At 45.2% G+C, this 21210-nt stretch overlaps 1 protein-coding gene across 2 annotated transcripts in view; it reads right to left on the reverse strand.

Annotated features, from left to right (window-relative positions):
* The window catches only part of ALPK3 (alpha kinase 3), a 53676-nt gene that overhangs the window by 23204 nt on the left and 9262 nt on the right, over nucleotides 1-21210 (reverse strand). For both annotated transcript variants that reach the window (XM_049905931.1, XM_049905930.1), the window contains 3 exons: nucleotides 20660-20781; nucleotides 10839-10956; nucleotides 8962-10237 (listed from right to left, as the gene is read on the reverse strand). In XM_049905931.1, the coding sequence (XP_049761888.1) occupies nucleotides 8962-10237; nucleotides 10839-10956; nucleotides 20660-20781 (1516 nt within the window). The remainder of the gene's footprint in view (nucleotides 1-8961; nucleotides 10238-10838; nucleotides 10957-20659; nucleotides 20782-21210) is intronic.

Raw genomic sequence — 21210 nt, forward strand, 5'->3', positions numbered from 1 at the left:
TCCTTCCCTCAGAGTTTTAGGTACCTGTAGCCTCTGCTACAACTACTGTCACTACCAGAAGACCCTCCTCCCATTCCTCAAGCCTGATCTAGAGGGCTTCTCCTGGAGCTTTCTCTGTCCATACTGATGTTTACTACTGGGCTTCAGGTTACAACACCAGGCTGCTCTTCCCCAACTGCCTACTTGTCATTGTTGTTAGCTGCTACCGAGTCAGCTCCAACTTAAGAAGTCCCCGTGTACAACAGAACAAAACGCTGCCTTGTCCCGCACCATCTTCACGATCATTGGTACGCTCGAGTTCATTGTTGCAGCTGTTGTGTAGTGCCTTCCAACCCAGGGGGTGCTCGTCTTCCACACTATACTGGACAATATTCTGTTGTGGTCCATAGGGTTTCCATTGGCTAATTTTCAGAAGTAGATGGCCAGGCCTTCCTTCCTATTCTGCCCGAGTCTGGAAGCTCTACCGAAGCCTGTTCACCATGGGCAACCCTGCTGGTATTTGAAATACTGGTGGCATAGCTTCCAGCATCAAAGCAACACAGAAGCCACCAGAGTACAACATACTGACAGTTGGGTGGTGGAACTGCCCAACACTATTTACTTTTTAAAATCCATGCATTTTGCCCAGATTTTTAGCCGTTTTAAGTGGGAGATACAGGGTGGAGTGTACTTACTCAATCTTAGCCAGAACTGGAATGGCCATAAACACAATAACTAACTTAATATTAGTTATTATATTTCTCACTTCTGGAATTCTGTTTGGTTCTTTTTCAAGTCTTTACCATTTTTTTATAGTGTCTAGTTCTCTGCTGAAATTTTCAATCTTATCTTTTTATCTTCTTGAATACAGAAAGTATCGTTTTATTTTTATATTTTATATATGAAAATGCCAAAATTTGAAAACCCTATGAACTCATTTCTAGTATGTTATTTTTGCTAGTTTTTTTTCATGTTTTCTTCTTTTTGTGTGCCTGCTTATCTTCATTTGAGTATAAAATATTATATGTGAAAAATTGTTTTTCAAAATAATTAGACCTTGAAAACATTATGCTGAGTGAAATAAGTCAAACACAAAAGGACAAATATTGCAGGATCCCACTTATATGAAATATCTAGAATAGGCAAATGTATAGAGACCCAAGTTTATTAGTGGTTCCCAGGTATGGAAAGGAGGGAGAAAGCGGAAGGTATTGCTTAAGGGGCACTGAGTTTCTGTTAAGGGTGTTGGGATTTTTGAAAATGAATAGTGGTGATGGTTACACAGGATGAAGAACATAATTAATTTCATTGAATTGTACATGTAAAAAATGTTGAAATGGCAAATGTTTTATATATATTTCAACACAATAAAAAAAGAAAAAATAATTTGAGGCTTAAGATGATGTTATCATCCTTCAAATATGATTTTTGTTTGCTTCTGCTAGATGCCTGAGGGCACCAGGTATCTGGAAGTACCTTAATGATTCACCTTCCAGGTGAATCACCTTTCAGGGATTGAGATGTTTATTAGCCTCCCAGATGAGTGAGGTTAAGCTCAATCCCCATGTGGACTAATTTACTTGGTTCCCCTTACTCCTAGGATGCAAACCTTCAGAATCCCAACAAAAAGCACTGGAGGTTCCCACTCTTGAGACCATGGACTCCAATTTTTTCACCCTAGTCCCATGAGGCTGTCAAGAACACTGCCCAGTGTCTCTGTCTTCTCTTCTGGAGAGGCAAACACTGCCAGGAAAAAGCTATGACACATGTTGGACACACCACTGTGGATTTCCATTTCCTCCCAGATCTTGGCCAAATAATTCTTCACTTTGTCAGTTCCCCAATGCCTTCAAGCAGACATTTTAATATTTTGCCCAGCTTTTCTAGTTGTCCTCAGTAGAAAAGTTGGCCTGAATTATCTAACCCACCACTACTGGAAGCTTATATGCAATAAAACGTTAATTCTCTTCCTTTTCTGTCTCACCATCAACCCTGGGTAATGTTATAGTCAATGCTAAAGAAACCAAAGTAGAACACACAACACTGAAGAGAAGAAAAGTGTTGAGATGTTTCCAATGCATTTAGACATTAAAATTAGGGCAGGCAAGTTTTGCAGTTCCTGTCTACTCCACTTTATCTTTACTTCACGCTATTCATCCTGCCCAGAATATCTTCCTTCCTCTTCCGCCTATCTAATTTCTCTCTCTCTGGGAATATTAGAGACAGATTTTGTTCAATTGTGGTAAGTACACAGGAAACAGAAAAGGCAGATATTCTTTTCATTAAAAAAAAAAGAACTCTGTTCAGTGTTTCCTAATATAGTATTCCCATTATTAAGTTCTATATGTGCTGCCAACCAGTCAGTCCAGATGCCTTCCGTGATGGCTCTAGACCACACCACTCACCGTCTCTGGAAGCCTACTGCAGTGACGCTTATTGTCCAGTGTTGAGTCTAGTCCCTTCAATTCATTAGACAGTTCCTCAAGGCAAGGATCATGTTTCTCTTCCAGCGCTCCTCCCTCAATGGACTTTCAGCAAATACTTACATTCAAGTATTTCCTGAAGACCAAGTCTTGGGCCCTTACTGTAGAAAGGGAGTTTCCAGGCCTTGGGATGGTCATCCTCAGAACCCACAGGGTTTCGCAAAAACAGACACTCTGGGGTCCCAAGGCATCCACAGAGCTCTCCCAAACCTACACTGCCCCGTCTAAGGATTTGGGCAGATTGGGCACTCTACCATGTCACCATACTCCTGTACCTCAATTCCAGATCTCATAGGGCTCTCCCATCTGGGGACAGACTCAGAGAGATGTCAGGTTAGGGCATTAAAGAGCAGCCCTTGAAGGCACCGAAGGCTAGTTCCCACTCACGGAGTACCTTTAGACAAGACTGCCTCTGCCAGGAGAAAGAGCTGTCTGAATAGCATGGCTGGGCTGCAGGGCCTCTGGACATTCTTAACAGTTCATTGCTCCTTATCCGCATCTAAGATGGAAACCTAACTCCAGAGCTGCCACCAGAGGTATCCCTAATTCCCAGGAAAGAAAATCAAGACAGAAAGTAGGGAGGCACTGGCATCATATCCCAGAAACCAAAACAAACAAACAACAACCAAATTTATCGCTGTAGAGTTGATTCTGACTCCTAGCGACCCTATAGGACAGAGCAGAACTGCCCCATAGGGTTTTCAAGGCTGTAATCTTTACAGAATCAGACTGCCTTCTCTTTCTCCCATCCCAGAAACAGAGCCCTTTAAAGCACCGAACCCTAACAAGAAATATGCTGGTCCTATATGAAGAAAACTACAGAACTTAGAAAGAGATACCAAAAACCAAACCCATTGCCGTCGAGTTGATCTTGACTCATAACGACCCTATAGGACAGAGTAGAGATGTCCCATAGGGTCATAGGGTTTTCAAGAGGTGGCTGGTAGATTTGAACTGCGGACCTTTTGGTTAGCAGCCAAGCTCTTAACCACTGCGCCACCAGGGCTCCTAAAAAGAGATAAAAAAGGAAATTTTATTCTCATGGACCCCAGGCTTCCTGGAGCCATGAAGGTTGGATGAACCCCCAAAACTACTGTCCTGAGATAATCTTTAAATCTTAAACCAAAAATATTCCCTGAAGTCTTCTTAAAACCAAACAATAGTTTAGCTTAACTGGTAAAAAATGTCTCTCCAGAACATTATCCCTTTTAAGAACTATCTGTAAGGAGTCCTGGTGATGCAGTGGTTAAGCATTCGTCTACTAACCAAAAGGTCAGCAGTTTGAACCTACCAGTTGCTCCAAGGGAGAAAGATGCAGAAGTCTGCTTTCATAAAGATTTACAGCTTTGGAAACCCTACAGGGCAGTTCTACCCTGTCCTATAGGGTCACTATGACTAGAATTCAACTCCATAGCAATGGGTAAGAACTATCTATATGGGATTAAATTGACACAGCAATTCAAAAAATTAGATAGGAAACTTAGGGGGCAGTGAATTTATGTTAATGGGGGAGGAACTACTGAGAAAAGGAGGTTGAGAAGAATGTAATCAATGTCACTAAGTGGTACATACAGAAACTGTTGAATTGATGTTTGTTCTGCTGTGTGTATTCTCAACAACAAAATTGATAAAAAAAAATTTTTAAAGAAAATTTGAATAATGGAAATAAAAACCATGCTTCCAGATGAGAAGGCTAAATATTGTAAGACACTGCTTTTTCCAAATTAATCCTTATGTTTATTGCAATCACAATAAAATGCCAATGGTATGTGAGAAACAGAAGGCAGATTGTGGTTGCCTGGTTCTAGGAGTGGGAAACAGGGATTGACTGCAAAAAGGCACAAGATATTCTTTTGGGGTGATAGAAATATTCTAAAACTGGATTGTGGTGGTGGGTGCACAACTCTGAATTGTGTACAATGCTGAACCATGTACTGTGTACACTTAAAATGGGTGAATTTTATGGTACATAAATTATATCTCAATAAAGTTGCTTAAAAATACATATTTAGCAAGTTTTACTATAAGACCATTCCCATTGCAAATCTACCTTTAGTGTTCCAAAAAAGGATTTAATAGGTTTTATGACCTTGTTGGAAACCCTGGTAGCATTGTGCTTAAGTGCTACAGCAGTTCGAATCCACCAGGTGCTCCTTGGAAACTCTATGGGGTAGTTCTACTCTGTCCTATAGGATTGCTATGAGTCGGAATCGACTCAACGGCACTGTGTTTGGTTTTTTTTTGGTATGACCTTATTAAAAACAATTTATCACTTTTTTTTTTTAAAGGTGAATATAAAGATAGAAAGTTTTAAAAAAGATTATCTGGGATTTCGGATAATTTCAAACAATGATTCTAAAGTTTTCCTACAAGAAAAAATAAGAAAGAATAGCTAAGATGAAATTTAAAAGAAGCATAAGAGAAGAATTTACCCTGACAGATATTAAAACTACCATAATTAAAACAAGATTGTCCTGCTGTGAGAATCAACAGATTTATGGATTATGATTCAGGTGCATGTAAGAACTAAAATAGACTTCCTGCATATAAAAAAATAGCATATAAAGAAACAATCACAAGCTAATGGGTAAAGCTGAATATTCGACAAATGATATTGGGAGAAATTACTTATTAATAAAAAAATCAAACTACAGCCTAATACTATACTATAAAAACCAAAAAACCAAACCCATTGCCGTCCAGTCGATTCCAACTCATAGTGACTGTACAAGACAGAGTAGAACTGCTGCGTAGATTTTCCGAGGAGTGGCTGGTGGATTTGAACTGCAGAGATTTGGTTAACAGCCAGGCTCTTAACCACTGTGCCACCAGGGCTCCATGCTATACACCCAAATAAATTCCAAAACCAAGCAAACTAAACCTGTTGCCGTCAAGTAAACCCCAACCCATAGCGACTCTATAGGGCAGAGCAGAGCTGCCCCATAGAATTTCCAAGGGGCACCTGGTGGATTCAAACTGCCAACCTTTTGGTTAACAGCCAAACACTTTGCCACTGTGCACCAGGGCCCCAAATAAATTCCAGATTAATTTAAAAGTCAAATGAAAGAATTTAAACAACAAAAATTGGGAAAAATATATAGATTAATATTTAACTACTCTTAGGACGCAGAAGGAAAGCACAAACACTATGGAGGAAATGGTCAAAATATTCATACTATGGTATCTTATACAGCCATTAAAAATGAAGTTTTTCAAAGAATTTTTAGAAACCATAGAAAAATGCCCATGAAATAATGAAAAGTAAAGATAGCAGGATATAAAACCGAACCAAAGTAAGAGCACAAATTAATTTTTTTTTTAAATACATATACACATTTAAAAGGATACACCAAGATATCACACCATCTATGGAATGATAGTTATCTGTGGATGGTAGAATTATAGGTGAATTTTTACTTTCTGTTTTGAATTTGTAGGGTTTCCCCCATATTGTCTACTATAACTATGTGTTATTTTTAAAACCAGAAAAAAAGGTGTTTTTTAAAGATTTAATAGGATGAAAATACAAAAAAAACTATTTAAATTAAGCCACTAAAAAGCAGCAGCTTCAAAATATACATTTTTTACATGTATATTTCAAAGTTAAAAAGAAATAAAATAAACTCAGCCTTCTTGCAAGGACTGCAGAGCCACCACAGACAGTCTCTCACGTGCCGGCACCACCCTCGCCTGCAGATGGGAGGGCCTGGCATGGCCTCCACTGGCCCTGCCAGGAGGGTGCAGCCGTGCTGGCTGGATGCTCCTGACCCCTGTGGGTGGAGAAGCTAGATTCGCACACAGACTTGGCTGACTGCCTGGTCACTTCCCAAATGAGTTCCCTGGGGGCCCACATGGGCCATGCCTACAGTAAGGCCCTGCAGTCCAGCCTGTGGGCTGTCAGCATGGACCACCCCCACTAGCTCTCCCTCGGCCTCCAGGAACATACCATGCTGGCAGCCAAAATCTCCTGAGACCAAGCCCAAAGGGGTGAGAGTCCTTGAGTTTTGCCCCACCCCAAAGCCCTCTGAACTACTGTCCCCATGGTCCAGCTCAGTACCCACTGAAATGAAGCCATCTCCCCAGGTCGCCCTTGCAACTGGTCCCCTCTTCCTTCCCCACATGAACATTCTCTCCAAGGGGCATGTGGCCCTCCCTGTTCCCAAAGAAATATCCTTTTCCCTTTGCCCTCCATAAGGTGCTGTCTCAGTGTGTCCGCCCTGTGTTTCCCTTCACTGTTTCAATAAACTTTCTCTCCTCTACCCTACCCCTGTGTCACATTGCTTTCCATCAGCTCTCCTGTTCCCTCATGAAGCTGCCATTTCCAGGGCCCATGACTTTGGCTTCCTCTACCCCAAGAAACGATCTCTCCTTAGTTCCTGCTGAAATGACAGACTATCACCATTTAGGGTTGCCAGATTTAGCAGAAAGGAATACGGGACACCCAGTTTAATTTGAGTTTCAGATAAACAACCAATAATTTACTAGAATAAGTATTTCTTGAAGTTCCTGGGTGGTACAAGCAGTTAACATGCTAACCAAAAGTTTGGCGGTTCACGTCCACCCAGAGGTGCCTCGGAAGAAACGACTGTTGACCTACTTCCAAAAAATCAAGTACTGAAAACCCTGTGGAGCACAGCTCTACTCTGACAAACGTGGTCTTCATAAGTCAAAACTGACTCAGTGGCAACTGGTTGAACTGGTATAAGTATGTCTATGTATTTTATCTGTCCCCGCCCCCACTCCTGAAACACTTTTTCCTTCTATCCCTCATAAGAAAGACTGCCTTCTTCCTGCCCCACTATAGAACACTGTCACCCCAAGTCCCTGTGAAGTACCACCTTTCTCTGTCCCCTGCCACAGAACATTGACCCCAAGGGACAAATTGTTTCCCTCTGTCAATTCTCTGCATCCCACTCTTCCCTCCCTCTCCCCTATCAAACTCCTTAATGTGGTCAACCATCTGCCTCTTTCTTTGAAGAGTGGATACCCCACTGCCCTTTCTCCTCACAAAACACCATCTTTTCTCTGTTGGTTACCTGCTCCTCAGGAAATGGCAGCACTCTTGTTCCCAAGTAAAGCCATTTCCCTCTACCTCCCACCTCAGTAATATCTTCTACCTACTGCCATCAGTTGAGTTCTTCATATGCATCAGGCCCTGTGCTAAGCACCCTAGTTCTCTCAACAGCCCTCAGTAAGGAGGCTGGTATTATCATTTTTTCCATTTTATGAGACTCGGGAAGGTACCACACAATAAGTGGACTAGTCAGATTTGAATGTGCAGATGCCAGACACCAAAACCTTAGAAAAACCCAGATTAAATCAGAATCTGCTGGACATTTGGTAGCTTATAAAAATCTTCTAATGAGCATCCAGGTTGAGAACCACTGCAGACTACAGGCCTCTACTGCTCTTCAGTCTTTCCCACGAAACATTGCTGCCTCAGGATAACCAGCTGTCATCAAGCTGACTCCAATGCATGGCAGCCCCATGCATGTCAGAGTAGAACCACTCTATAGAGTTTCTGTTATGGGTTGAACTGTGTCCCCCAAAAATGTATGTCAACTTGGCTAGGCCATGATTCCCCGTACTGTGTGATTGCCCACCGTTTTGTAGTTTGATGTGATTTTCCTATGTGTTGTAAATCCTACCTCTATGATGTTAATGGGGTGGGGTTATCGGCAGTTATGTTAATGAGGCAGGACTCAATCTACAAGATTGGACTGTATTTTGAGTCAATCTCTTTTGAGATATAAAAGAGAGAAGAGAGCAGAGACAGAATGGGACCTCCTACCACCAAGAATGAACCAGGAGGGTAGTACATCCTTTGGACCCAGGATCCCTGCACTGAGAAGTTCCTAGACCAGGGGAAGATCAATGACAAGGATCTTCACCCAGAGAAGACAGAGAGAGAAGGTCTTCCCCTGGAACTGGCACCCTGAATTTAGACTTCTAGCCTCCTAGACTGTGAGAGAATAAATTTCTGTTTGTTAAAACAATTCACTTGTGGTATTTCTGTTATAGCGGCACCAGATAACTAGGACAGTTCTCAATGGATTTTTTTGAGAAGCTAATTCCCAGGCCTTTCTTCCAAGGTGTCTCTGGGTAGACTCGAACTGACAGCTTTTCAGTTAGCAGCCAAGTACCTAACCGTATGCACCACCCAGGGACTCCCCACCTCAGTATAGCCAAGAAAACCCTCTCCACTGGACTCTTCTTTCCCAGAGAGCACTGTCTTTCCTCTCGCTCCCTCTGGGGCCCAGTCCCCGGGCTGTGAGCTCTCATGCTCTCAGAAGAGGGGTCACAGTCAGGCTGTGCTGCCCACATGCCTGGCATCTGGAGAGTGGTTGGGGCAAGGGCCATGCCTATGGCCCCGGCTCCTGGCTGGTACTCTATCCCGCCCCACCCCCCTCCATAAATAGCCCACTGCTCACTGTCGCTGCAAGAGTTTCCATGAGGTCAGCTTCCCAGAGTAGCTTCAGGCACCCAACACCCAACTTACTTCTCCTGGAGACCTGAGGCCTGCTCGCCCCTGCAGGGGGCTGTCCCGGGTGCTGTGTTTCCTCCGGGCAGGGGGCGTCGGCACTGTGGCAGAGGCTTGAGTTGGGGACTTCCCTAAGCCCTGGGGCCTGGGCTCTGGAGCCTGACCCAGGGAAGAGTCGGGCCTGCTGTTGGTGGTAGGCTCCCCTTTGGGCTTCGGAGGGGCGAATCTCTTCCTGTTGAAAGGCCTCATTGGCTGGGAGACTGGGGAAGGTATGAGCTGGCCAGGGGCAACAGGCTCCTTCTCGACTCTTGCCTGGCCAGCTACTTTCCCCAAGGGTAGCGCTCTGGGTGCCCTGCCACTTGTGGCTTGGGACCCATCCTCCTGAGGCCTACCTGCCTGGGTGCTCTTCAGATACCTGTCCTTCAGGGAGAAGTACGCTTCCTGGTCTGGACCCAGAGCTGGGACAGGGCCTGGGACAGGGACAGGGGTTGGAGCAGGGGCCAGAGCAGGGGCATTCTGGGTCTTGTCTCCAGTGCCCTTAGCAGATGCTGGCTTCCTAGTACCATCTGCTTCAGAGGACCCAGGCCCCCGTGCAGCCCTGCCTCTGGTCAGGGTCTGAATCTGCTCCACGTTCATGGGCCCCTGCATCCCACAGGAGTCAGGCTTGTCTGAACTGGGGACACGGTTTTCAGAAGGATGGTGTCCTCGGGCTGCTTTCTCTAACTCTGGCTTCCGCAGGCCTTGCTTAGGTTCCTCATCTTTCTTTTTCTTCTTGGCACCAGACTCCTTTTTGGGGGCTCTCTGGGACCCCAGCTCCATGGCCTCACAGATGTATGTCAACAAGCCATGCTCCCCATCCTCCTCGTTCTCTGGGGCTGCCTCCCCATTGGTGGTCACCTCCCCGGGAGCAAAACTGTTGAGCAGGCCGAGGCCTGGGTGCTGAGTAGGTTCAGTCTCTCCCTCCTGCCAGGCTGTGGAGGTCCCACTCTCAGCTTCCCTAGGAGGGACTGAGGGGACTGGCACTTCAGCCCCACTGAGCCGCCGCTTGCGCTGGAAGCGGTCAGGGCTGAGCTTGCGCAGGGTGTCGGCCTCCCCGGCCACCTCCTTCCCATGCTTCCAGCTCTGCTCTATCTCACGCATCTTTGCCGCAGCCTTGCGCTTCAGCTTGGCGAACCAGCGCTGGTGGATCTTGTACTCGGTCATGGTGCCCACCTCCAGCACCCCTGAGCAGGACACGATGCCCTTGGCATTCCGGGCAGAGGCCTGGTAGATGGCAGCATCTTCTTCTCGGCACCTAGAGGTAGTGGCATGAGATGACACCTCTCCGACCTGGGAGCTGCGAGCCCCCACCCCCCGCAGCCAAAGCCTTGCAGAGCTGTGCATGCTGGGCCCCCCAAAAAATCCTGCTCCAACTGACACACCCCCCACCTCAGACATCACCACACCCAACACTCTTGGTTACAGTTGAGGAAACTGAGGCTGGAGAGAGGGCGGGAGCTGACCAAGATCACACTGTCCCCAGAGGGATTAGACTCAGGGCCCAGGAGAGTTTCTTTCAGAAACAAGTGACCCAAACAGCCCTTTGTGAAGTAAGGATGACACAGTAGCTTTTTTTGGCGGCTGACCTCACGGACAATGTTTCTGTGGGTCAGGACCTCCTCTGGTTGCACTCAGCATTCTGGCTGTCAGGAATACTCCCACCCTGGCCTTAGAAGATCCCAGGTACTGGCAGGCAGACAGGTTCACCAGGTGGTACAACTCAGCAGCAGAACCCCGCCCTCCACCCCCACTTCTGCCTGGGCAACTTCATCCAGCAGACTCCATTTCTGAGGGTAGGCTCAGAGCCATAGGGCCCTCTGGAGGGCAGAGAGATGGACCAAGTCCCTTTCCCTCACCTGTAGAGCTGCAGGGTGTGGCGGTTGCCCTGGTGAGTGATCTTGTATTTTGGCAAGCCACAGTAGCGGTCCAGTTCAGTGTCATCCTTGTACCAGGTGACCTCCGGCTCCGGGTATCCTGAGAAGGAAGCAGAAGGATGCAGGAAGGCCAGTTCCAAAATAGCTGATTGGTCTAGAAATGGTCTAGAAATGGAGACATAGGGCAGCCATATTCCACCACATGGACTGAGAAGCAGACAAAGCTGGTCTGCAATGAAACAGAACCATGAAGTTGATATTCAGTATAGAATAAGAGATGAGAGACAGAATTCCAACATTCTTCCAAATACTGATTCCATCCCTTGCCTGGGCACAGCTGCATTCCTGGTTGTCATTTCCATAAGAAGCCCTTTTAACCTTACAAATGAATTCTGCTTCATTTCTTAAGCTGGTTCCAGTTGATTTTCATTACCTGTTAGAAATATTCAACCCACCAACCTTTCAGTTAGTAGTTGAGCACTTAACCATTTGCACCACCCAGGAACTCCTAACACAACACATTCACTCAGAAATACATACACACAAACAATTAAGTACTTGCTGACTGCCAAGCTAGGCTATGAAGACACAGAGCATGTAAGACCAATTGCTTTCAGTGTACTTATTGTATAAGAGAAAAGATAAGACATGTACCCACACAAGGTGGCAATGCACCTGCATCTGTACACATACGCTCGGCCTTCTCTATCGTCTGTGGATAAACTGCCTCCACTCCCATCTAAACCCACCTTTCTACTAGATCCCATCTCTACTTGCCTAAACAAGGACATCTCTCTAACAATTACCCCAAACTCTCCTGCATGGTCAAACCTTTCCTCTCTATTATCTTATTCCCATCAGCATACAAGAAGTTGTATTGTCTCCCCTCTCTAAAAACAACTTCCTCTGACCCCACGTCCTCCAGCACAAATTTCTCTGCTCTCTCCTTTATGGAACAACTCATCAAAAGAGTTATCTGTACCCACTGTCTTCACTTCCTCTCCTCAAATTGGGCTTTTGTCCTCGCCATGGCTCCAAAACTGCTTCTGTCAAGATCACCCATGACTTGCACATTGCCAAACCCAACGGTGGACCCTTATGCCTCATCTATCCAATCTACCAGCAGCACTGACCCCACTTTCTGAAGCCCTTTCCACTTGGATTCTGGGACGCCTCTCCCTCTTGGTGTTCCTCCTAATTCACTGGCCCCTTTCTTCAATCTCGTTCATTACCAAGACCTGTAAATGTTAGAATGCTCCAGAGTTCAGGCCTCAGAGCCACTGTCCATTCTTTGTCCACACACACAACCTAGGGGATCTAATCCTGTCTCATGGCTTTTAAATATCTTATGCTGATGGCACCCAAATTTATATCACCAGCCCAGACCTCTCCCCAAACTACTGGTGCTTATTTTTGACTGCATATCTGAATCTCCACTTAGAGATTTAATAGGAATCAAACTTAACATGTCCCAAGACAAACCCCCTATTTCCTTTTCCAAGCCAGCTCCCACATACCTAAGAGTAAATGGTAACTTCATCCTTTTAATTTGGCTCAGGCCAAAAACTCTGAAGTAATCCTTTTTTCCTCTCTTTTATCACATCTATTTCACTGGGCCATCCTATCGGGTCCTCCTTTCAGAATATATCCAGAATATGATCACTTCTTGTCATCACCACCAACCTGGTCCACATAAACATCATCTCAACCTCCATTTTTGCAAAAACCTCCTCCCTGATCTTACTACTTCCATCCTGGCCCCTCTTCAGCCCATTCACAACACAACAGCCAGAGCGATTCCTCTCAAAATCAGGTCACATAGCACCTCTGCTCAAAACACCTCCAACCCATTATCATCAAGTCGGCTCCAGCTTATGACAACCCCATGCATGTCACAGTAGGACTGTGCTCCGTAGGGTTTTCAATGACTGGTTTTTCAGGAGTAGATTACCAGGCCTTACTTCTGAGGCATCTCTGGATGGACTTGAACCTCGAACCTTTTGGTTAGCAGCCAAATGCTTAACTGTTTGCAAAACACCCCAAAAACCAAAACCCACTGCCGTTGAGTTGATTCTGACTCATAGCAACCCTAGAAGACAGAGTAGAACTGCCCCCACAAGGTCTCCAAGGTGTAAATCTTCACAGAAGCAGCCTGCCACATCTTTGTCCTGCAGGTGGTTTCAAAATGCCAACCTTTCAGTTAGCAACAGAGCTCTTAACCACTCCGCCACCTGGGCCTCTCACAACACGCCCCAGTGCCCTCCATTTCAACCAGGGCCACATGACTTAGCCCCCATTACCTCTCTGGCCTTGTTTCCTACCACTCTCCCCCTTGCTTGCTGCACTGCAGCCCTGCAATCCTGCTGATTCCTACTCTAACACCCGTGCAAGCATCCAACCCGTCCACCTATTACCTCCCTAGAGAGGCCTTGCGTACAAACCTACGTAAAACAGCAACTCTCCCTCCCTGGCACTTCTTAATCCTCTTCTCTGTTTGTTTTTCTCCATAGAACACATCCCTATCGGACATATTGTATATGTATGAGTTTGTTAGTTTATTGTCTATTCTCTCCTACCCACCCCTCTATAGAAATATCAGACCCATGAGAGCAGAGGCTACTCTGTGTTATTCATCACTGTATCACCAGTTTCTAGAGTAATCCTTGTATGGAATCCAAACCAAAAACCAAACCCACTGCCATCAAGATAATTCCAACTCACAGTGACCCTACAGGACAGAGTAGAACTGCCCAAAACGGTTTCTAAGGCTGTAGCTCTTTACTGAAACAACCTGCCACATCTTGCTCCTGAGGAGCAGCTGGTAGGTTTGAACCACCAACCTTTTGACTAGCAGCTGAGCACTTTAACCACTGTACCACCAGAGCTCACTGTTGTATGGAATCAACACTCATTAAATCTTTACAGATGAATAAATGAAGCAATACACAAATAAAGGGCTCAAGTGTGCAGGGAAGGAAGCGATCACCTCCACTTGGGGAAGCAGGAATGGCTTTATAGCATAAGCGGCATTGGAACTAGACCTTGAAGGATGAGCAGAATTTCAGAAAATGGTTTGGTGCTCGCCGCCCCCCTCACCCCAGCTTTACCATGGCCTCTACTTCCCCATCATGGCTCTAATCACGACACCGTCATTGGCTATTTCCATACCCATCCTCCCCGACTAGACTTATGTCCCATGTGGGCAGGAATCATATCTTGTTCACTGCTATATCCCCACCACCTACAACAGTGCCTGGTGATATACCAGTGAATAACACAGGGTAGCCTCTGTTCTCGTGGGTCTGATATTTCCATAGAGGCGTATGTACTTAATAAAACTCTGTTGGATGAATGAGTAAATGAGTGAGCAAATGAACAAACAAGAGGTAGATGGGAAGGACATGCCCGATAAAGAATAACAACACAGAGGCATGTGGGTGAAGGCAGAGAGCACATGGGGGACCTGTGTACAGAAGCAGGGAACAGGGGAGGCAAGGATACAGCTGGGTTGGCCAGGAACACAGTCTGGGCAGCCCTGGCTGTAAAACGAGCATGGTGTTTCCACTGTGAGCTAAAGTCCCTGGTTGCACCACTGTGCGGGTGGCCAGCACAGGTGTCCTCACCATCCCGTGGGATGATCTCATCCCTGTGAGGTGCCCGCCAGAGTCTCCCTGCCCATGACCTGCCAGCATGGCCTCAGCCTCCAGGGCATCTAAGTATAGTCAGGCTGGGACTGGGGGCAAGGGTTGGCAAGGAGGTTTAGGGGGTGCTGAATGGACCCTACAACCCCAAGGCTGAGCCTCATTCCCCACACCACCCTCTGGTGCCTCTTTTCACAGTGGGGACAGCTTAGGGTTCCATAGTAACAGTGGGCTTTAGAAGAAATTTATTTTGGAAGAAAGCATTTCCTTGTCCCCTCAGTAATGCAAACTATATTCTAAACCACACAAAAGCTGACAACTGCACACGCATGCACGCACATGCAGGCATGCCCACAGGCAGGGTGCATACACACACCCCCTCAGCCTGGCCAGGAGAGCTCCCAGTGGTACTAGAGTCTGTGGTCTTCCCTTCTCCTCATCACATCCTGAGTGAAAAGAATTGACAGGGGACCTATGTCCCTTCTCCAAGCCCCTAAGGGCTTCCTTCATAAGCCAGCCAACAGGGGCACTGGCAGAGATGCCCACCAGTAAAGCATCACCTATGCCTGGCAGGGCCCTGGTGGGCTGAGCCTCCACAGCCTCCTTTAGGGGATGCTACAGACAGGCTGGGAGAAAGCTGGGGAGAAGGAGAGTATGTATGGTCACTCTATCTCCACGAAGACAAGCCAGGATCACCAGGCCAGTGTCACATGGAGGCCAGTCTCGGCCATAGATCCATGTACTGTTCGTATTTCAGGGCTAGGGAGACCCAACTTCCAACCCTATTTCCTTTGTTCTCTGATACTTCTGTATCATTCCTCCCCCACCTACAGGAACCTTTCCCCTGCCCTCCAGTCTATATTTTCTCCTTGCTAATTGGAGAAGACTTGTTTACAGTATACTGACTGTGGTGATCATAACGACCTCTTTCCTAATCAGCTACATAAAAATCTGAAAACTTGAGATTTTTTGATGTATGTAGGGGTGAGAAGGGGAAAGAATGGTGGGATACAACAATGGACTAAGTATGGATAATGGAGATAGAGATGATAATGTTGTAGATAAAAGCACAGTAGGTGCCCCTGAAGACCATGGCCCTGGCCGGTCATCATGAGACATGGGTATCACGGCACTAAGCAAGTAGAAATTTTCTCTTTTGGGTTGGGCTTGAAATAGGGAAAAGCCTACTCCCACAGTAATGTTGGGATTCACAGTCAATAAAATACCCAAGATTAAATAAGCCAGACTCATGCCTGGCTTCTCCACCTTACTCCTAGTGTCCATGGCTTCAAAGGGTTGAAAGGAAGAAGGTGAGAAGCGGGGGCCATCCCTGATGCCTGGACCTCTCCTGTGTCCCCAGGCCTCCGCTGCTGCTGCTGTTACCAAGGCACGAACACTGCAACATGAGATGCCATGTGAAAAATGGAAAAGATAATGACTTTATCATCAGAACAGTCAGGGTTCACTTGGGTCACCTGGCAAATATGTATTGAGTGTCTTCTGTGTGCCATCTCCAGTGAGGCAAGAGGCATCAGGTGTGCTCCCTATCCTCACAGATTGCATGGCCTTAGTAGAAAGAGAGAAGTGTAAACAAAGAAACTGTGCCATGGAGGATAAAGCAAGAGCTCTCCCTGGAAATGCTGGAGATGACCTCACAGAGGATGAGCCATTTGAACCAGGCCTTGAAAGAGGAGAAGGTATTTTCCAGGCAAAGAAGGAGCAGGCTTCTAGCTAAAAAGGCAGAATAAATATGCTACCTATTTTTACTCCTTCTCCAAAACCCACAAAAACCACACTAAGAAAAACCAACCGAACCCATTGCTGTCAAGCTGATTGCGACTCACAGCGACCCTACAGGACAGAGCAGAATTGCCCCACAGGGTTTCCAAAGAGCAGTGATATATTCAAACTGCCAGTGTTTCGGTTAGCAGCTGAGCTCTTAACCACTGTGCCACCAGAACTTCAAAACTACATTAAAGGGACTTTTAAAAAAGATATAAGATCACAAAGATGGGGAGAACAGGCAAGAAGAAAAGAAGATTTTGAAACTTGGGAAGCAGATAGATAGGTAGAAACTGATTTAGGAAACCCAAGGAAGCTTAACCCTAAGCTCACCCAGTTCACCTGGTGCCCTCAAGTCGATTCCGACTCATAGCAACCCTATAGGACGGTGTAGAACTGCCCCATAGAGTTTCCAAGGAGCACCTGGCAGATTCGAACTGCCAGCCCTTTGGTTAGCAGCCGTAGCACTTAAACACTACGCCACCAGGGTACCCTAAAGCTAGCAGTGGGGAAAACAGAGAATGACTCTTTTAATACCAGAAAATTCTCAAAAGGCATGAGAACTGGCAACCAGGTAACTTTGGAACTGGGGCCAAAGGGAAGAAGGACTGGTTAAAAGTTTCTTGAAAAGCAATTAGATCTCTTGATTCCCTCACTCACTCTAACCCACTTGGTGACTGTTCCTTCCCTACCTCAGCCAAAGGTGAGGTTTATTATCTGGAAAGGCAAAAGTGTGGACTAAGAATAAGGCAGCGCAGCTGAGGGCATACCTACTCTATGGAAAACAGGAAAATGTAATAACAATACATAGAAGATAAATGGGTTATGTGGACAGCCCATCCCAATCTTCTAAATCTGGGTAGCTCCCAAAAAATCTTTACCCTTCAAGCAAGATACTGGAAGAGTATTCACTAGGGAATCTAAATATACAAGAGGAAGAAACTAAAGAAACTTACTTTGGCAGTTCCCAATAGTAGTCACCCAGATCACCCTACAGTAGAAATCTAACTTTTAGGACCCTCCTACTTGTTCAGAACTTCCAATCAGCTTTTTGGTCTTTAGTCTTTAACCATTATCTGACAGCCAGGAATTCCTAGATATCTGAGGAAAGACTATAAATGGAAGATTAAGGATAAAAAAAAAAAAAAAAAATTACACAAAAAAGCAAATTGTAGGAAACGAACTATGCAAGAAGGAAATTTTTTGACAGCTACCATTAATAGATTCAGAGATCTAACACAAGATACTACACTACATTCATGAAAAGAGCAGGATGCAAAAGAAATGGACAAAAAAAAAAAGAGCTCTTAGAAATTTTAAAAAATCAGTAGAAGGGTTGAAAGATAGAATTGAGGCAATCTCCCAGAAAGTAGAGCAAAAAGACAGAGAGATGAAAGGATAAGAAAATAAAAGAACCAGTCCAGGGCAGCATACATCCAAATAACAAGAGTTGCAGAAAGTGAGAACAGAGAAAATGAGAGGAAGAAATCAACATCAAAATAATCCCACATTTCCCAGCATTAAAGGTCATCACCAGACTGAAAGCCTTCAAGCATGCCACAGCATGAAAAGACATCCATATCAAGATAAATCATTAAGTTGAATTGACAAATGTGTTATATATTTTTACAACAATAAAAAAAGATAAATCACTATGAAATTTCAGAACACTGGGGACAAAGAGATGTTACATGCTTCCAGAGAGAAAAACTGGTCACACATCTTCCCACTGTCAAAAGCAACAATTGGAAGCAAGAAGACAAAGGAACAACATCTTCAAAATTCTTAAAGAAAATTATTTGCAACTTAAAATTCTATACCCAGCCTACCTCTCCTTCAAGAAAGACATTTTTAGACACAAGGAACCTAACAGGAGTTCCTGTGTACTCTTTCTAGGAAGCTACCAAAACAAGAATGCAAACCGAAAAAGAGGAAAATGTGGAATGAAAAAAACAGGAAATTCATCACAGGAGACAGGTAAAGGGGCTGTACAGGATAGTGATACAGGGAGATCCTAGCGTGACAGCTGTGTATCAGACACAGAGGGCAACTAATTTATATCGGAGCAGAGTGACTCAAAGAATAGACTGGTCAAGAGCTGTCATCGCAATGTCCTCTACTGTTGTACCAGCTTTAGGACCTGACGAAACTACTGGAGGATGTCGGTCAACGAAGCCAGGGAGCAAACTAAGAAAGATAAAGACATGAGATCCAGGGAACTGAATCAAACCCAGGAGAAAGGCAAACGGAAAACCGAAGATAACAGCTGTGCATCAGACCTTAAAGACTGAACTGGTGTTCAGATCGAAGAATAGAGATCTCCAAGAAGGGTGTCTCCAAGGAAAGTAACTGACAGATTATTGATAACATTGATCTTGTGGAAAAATATAATTAGGAGGCTATAGAAAGTATAAGAAAAATTATCAATAGGTACAAAAAAAATGAAAGTAAGGAAAGTATTAACTTAAAAAAAAAAGAAATGCAATCATAATATACTACAGTGTTCAGTTATACATAATATTGGCATAGGCATAATAAGATAACCAATAAATATTGATTTAAGCAAAATTATGATGTAACTAGATTGAGAGGATATGTGAGGTAAGGCAGGGAAAATGGTGAATTAAGAGAGCTAATTTCCTATCTACCATAACAGGAAGACAATTTAGAGAACATCTAAAATTGAAGACTGAAAAGTTAGCAGCATTCACATATCACATATTAGCATTGTGGAAATGGATACAGCCCAGAAGAAAACAGCTAAAAGCTGAAAATGGTTGCTTCTGGAAAAACAAATGGATGGGAGTGGCAAATTGCTGTATTTTGATATCTGCTTTTTGGTATAATTTGAAGTCTTAAACTTTGTGCATGTATTAATTTGATAAAACAAAATCTTCAAAAAGAAGCAGCAAGGACTTTCTAGACAGAGAAAACAGCATATGCAAAAGCATGGAGTTGTGAAAGAGCCGGGTTTTTCTAAAACCTGAGAGTGCCACGGTAACAGGAAACACAGGCAGAGGCCAGCAGTGCCAGCCACCACAGAGAGGAAAAGTAGTAACTCCTCACCAGCTCTGTAGACACTGGCAAGTCACCTAAGCCCCCCCGCCCCGCCCCAGTTTCCTCTTTTGTAAAACTTAACTAATTATAGCACTTACTTCATGGAGTTGTTGTAAGTCAATGACAATGGAAACAGATGAACTTTGCAAGATGTAATGTGCTGTACAAAGGTAAGGGATACAGGCATGTCCCTGCGTCCCCTGGAACAGAGCGTTTTCAGCCTGGAGCTCAGAGGGTTCTGGGTTAAAGTGAAAACTACCCAAGGGAACCCAATGCCAAAACAAGCTGTTAGCTGGCTGGGGCAGACAAGACCCCCAGAATCAGGGAATGTCATAACTTGAAGCCACCTAGAAAGTTTCTGATCCAATGCCCTTGGTTTACAGAAGAAACAGGTTCTCAGTGGGAACCTTGAGCTGGATCCCTTGACCTTGTGGTTGCAGAGCTGGGAGGGCAGGTGCCCATGGGTGTCTAAATCAGATCAGGTCGGTTCAACAGGAGGCTTTGCCTGGAAGTCTAGGGGAAGAGCAATGCCTGGAGCCAGCTTCCCAGCACTCTCACTCTTCTATTACTCCCCCTCCAAGGAATATCACTCTGCTTCCAGTTCTGCCAACTGTCTTTCTGTTGCTTCAAACACCATTGCTGAACTCAGTGATGTGCAAATAATGACAGTCTTAATTAACTTAGTACTAATAAGATACTTACTATATGCCAAGTACTATTCCAAAAGTTTTGCATGTGTTAACTCATTCAATCCTCACAAAAAAAAAAAAACTATGAAATTAGTATTATTATTATCCCCACTTGATAGATGAGGCAACTAAGGGACAAACAGTTCATGTAACTTGGTATCATATCATTGGAAAGCGGATGAGCCAGGCTTCCAAACCAGGCAGTCCAGCTCCAGGGTCTGTACTCGTAATTGCCACACTTTACTGCCTCTCAGGCTTGAGTCTCTCAAGCCTCAACCTACTCACCTATAAAATGGGCCACTCAGGGAGCTAGCCCCAAAGCTCACTTTCAATTTGAGAACAATTTCTGTTCTCAGAACTAAGATTCATCAGACATGTATGTATACCTGAGGGTGAGGAATCTTTACAGAGGGCAGGATTTAAAGACAAGCAGGGTGTGGTCCCAGAATGGGAGGAGAAAGGAAAACCCCAGCACACGCAGGCAGATTAACCCGGGGAGAAAGCTAAGAAAGCAAATGTGAACTTGCAGTTTTATGCACACAGCCAACTCCCACACCATGCCAGCTTCCACAGCCGCCTTGGACCCTGCTCTTTGCAGAAGCCCTGGCGTGGAGCACACAGTCAGCCTCATTACCTGTGACGATGCAGGTGAACCTGACGTCGCTGTCCTCAGATACAGCCCGGGACTTGAGTGTGGTCTCGAATAGCGGCTGGGTCTCCTCTGTTAGCTGAGCAATGATGGAGCAGAAGGTGCTCCTAGGAAGGGCAAAGAGCTATTCAGAATAGCCCACCCCCCAAAATACACCACAGCCTGGCCTTGTCCAAGGCAGCCTGAATCTCTACCTTTGCAATGTCCATTCATCATCCTATGGCCATGGCCACAGTACCTAGGCAACTCTTTCTTCAAGGAAGTCTGGGCCTCTTGGCCACTTCACAGGCAGGGACGGTGCCCATGGGCTTAATGAAATCCTGGCCCAGGCCCATTGCAATAGGCAGGCTGCTGACCATGGGCCAAGCTCCTGAGCATGCAAGACCCCAGATCAGGTATCCCCACCCCATCCCCACTGGGGGCCTTGCTTCACCGTCTACCTTTCGTCTCCAAGAAAGTTCTTGCATAGAGGAGATATACACATGGATAGATCAAGGCTCAGGGATGGAGTTCCGAGCACAGCAGAGCCTCCATTC

The sequence above is a fragment of the Elephas maximus genome, chromosome 13 (genome assembly GCF_024166365.1).
Source record: "Elephas maximus indicus isolate mEleMax1 chromosome 13, mEleMax1 primary haplotype, whole genome shotgun sequence".
Taxonomy (NCBI): Eukaryota; Metazoa; Chordata; class Mammalia; order Proboscidea; family Elephantidae; genus Elephas; species Elephas maximus.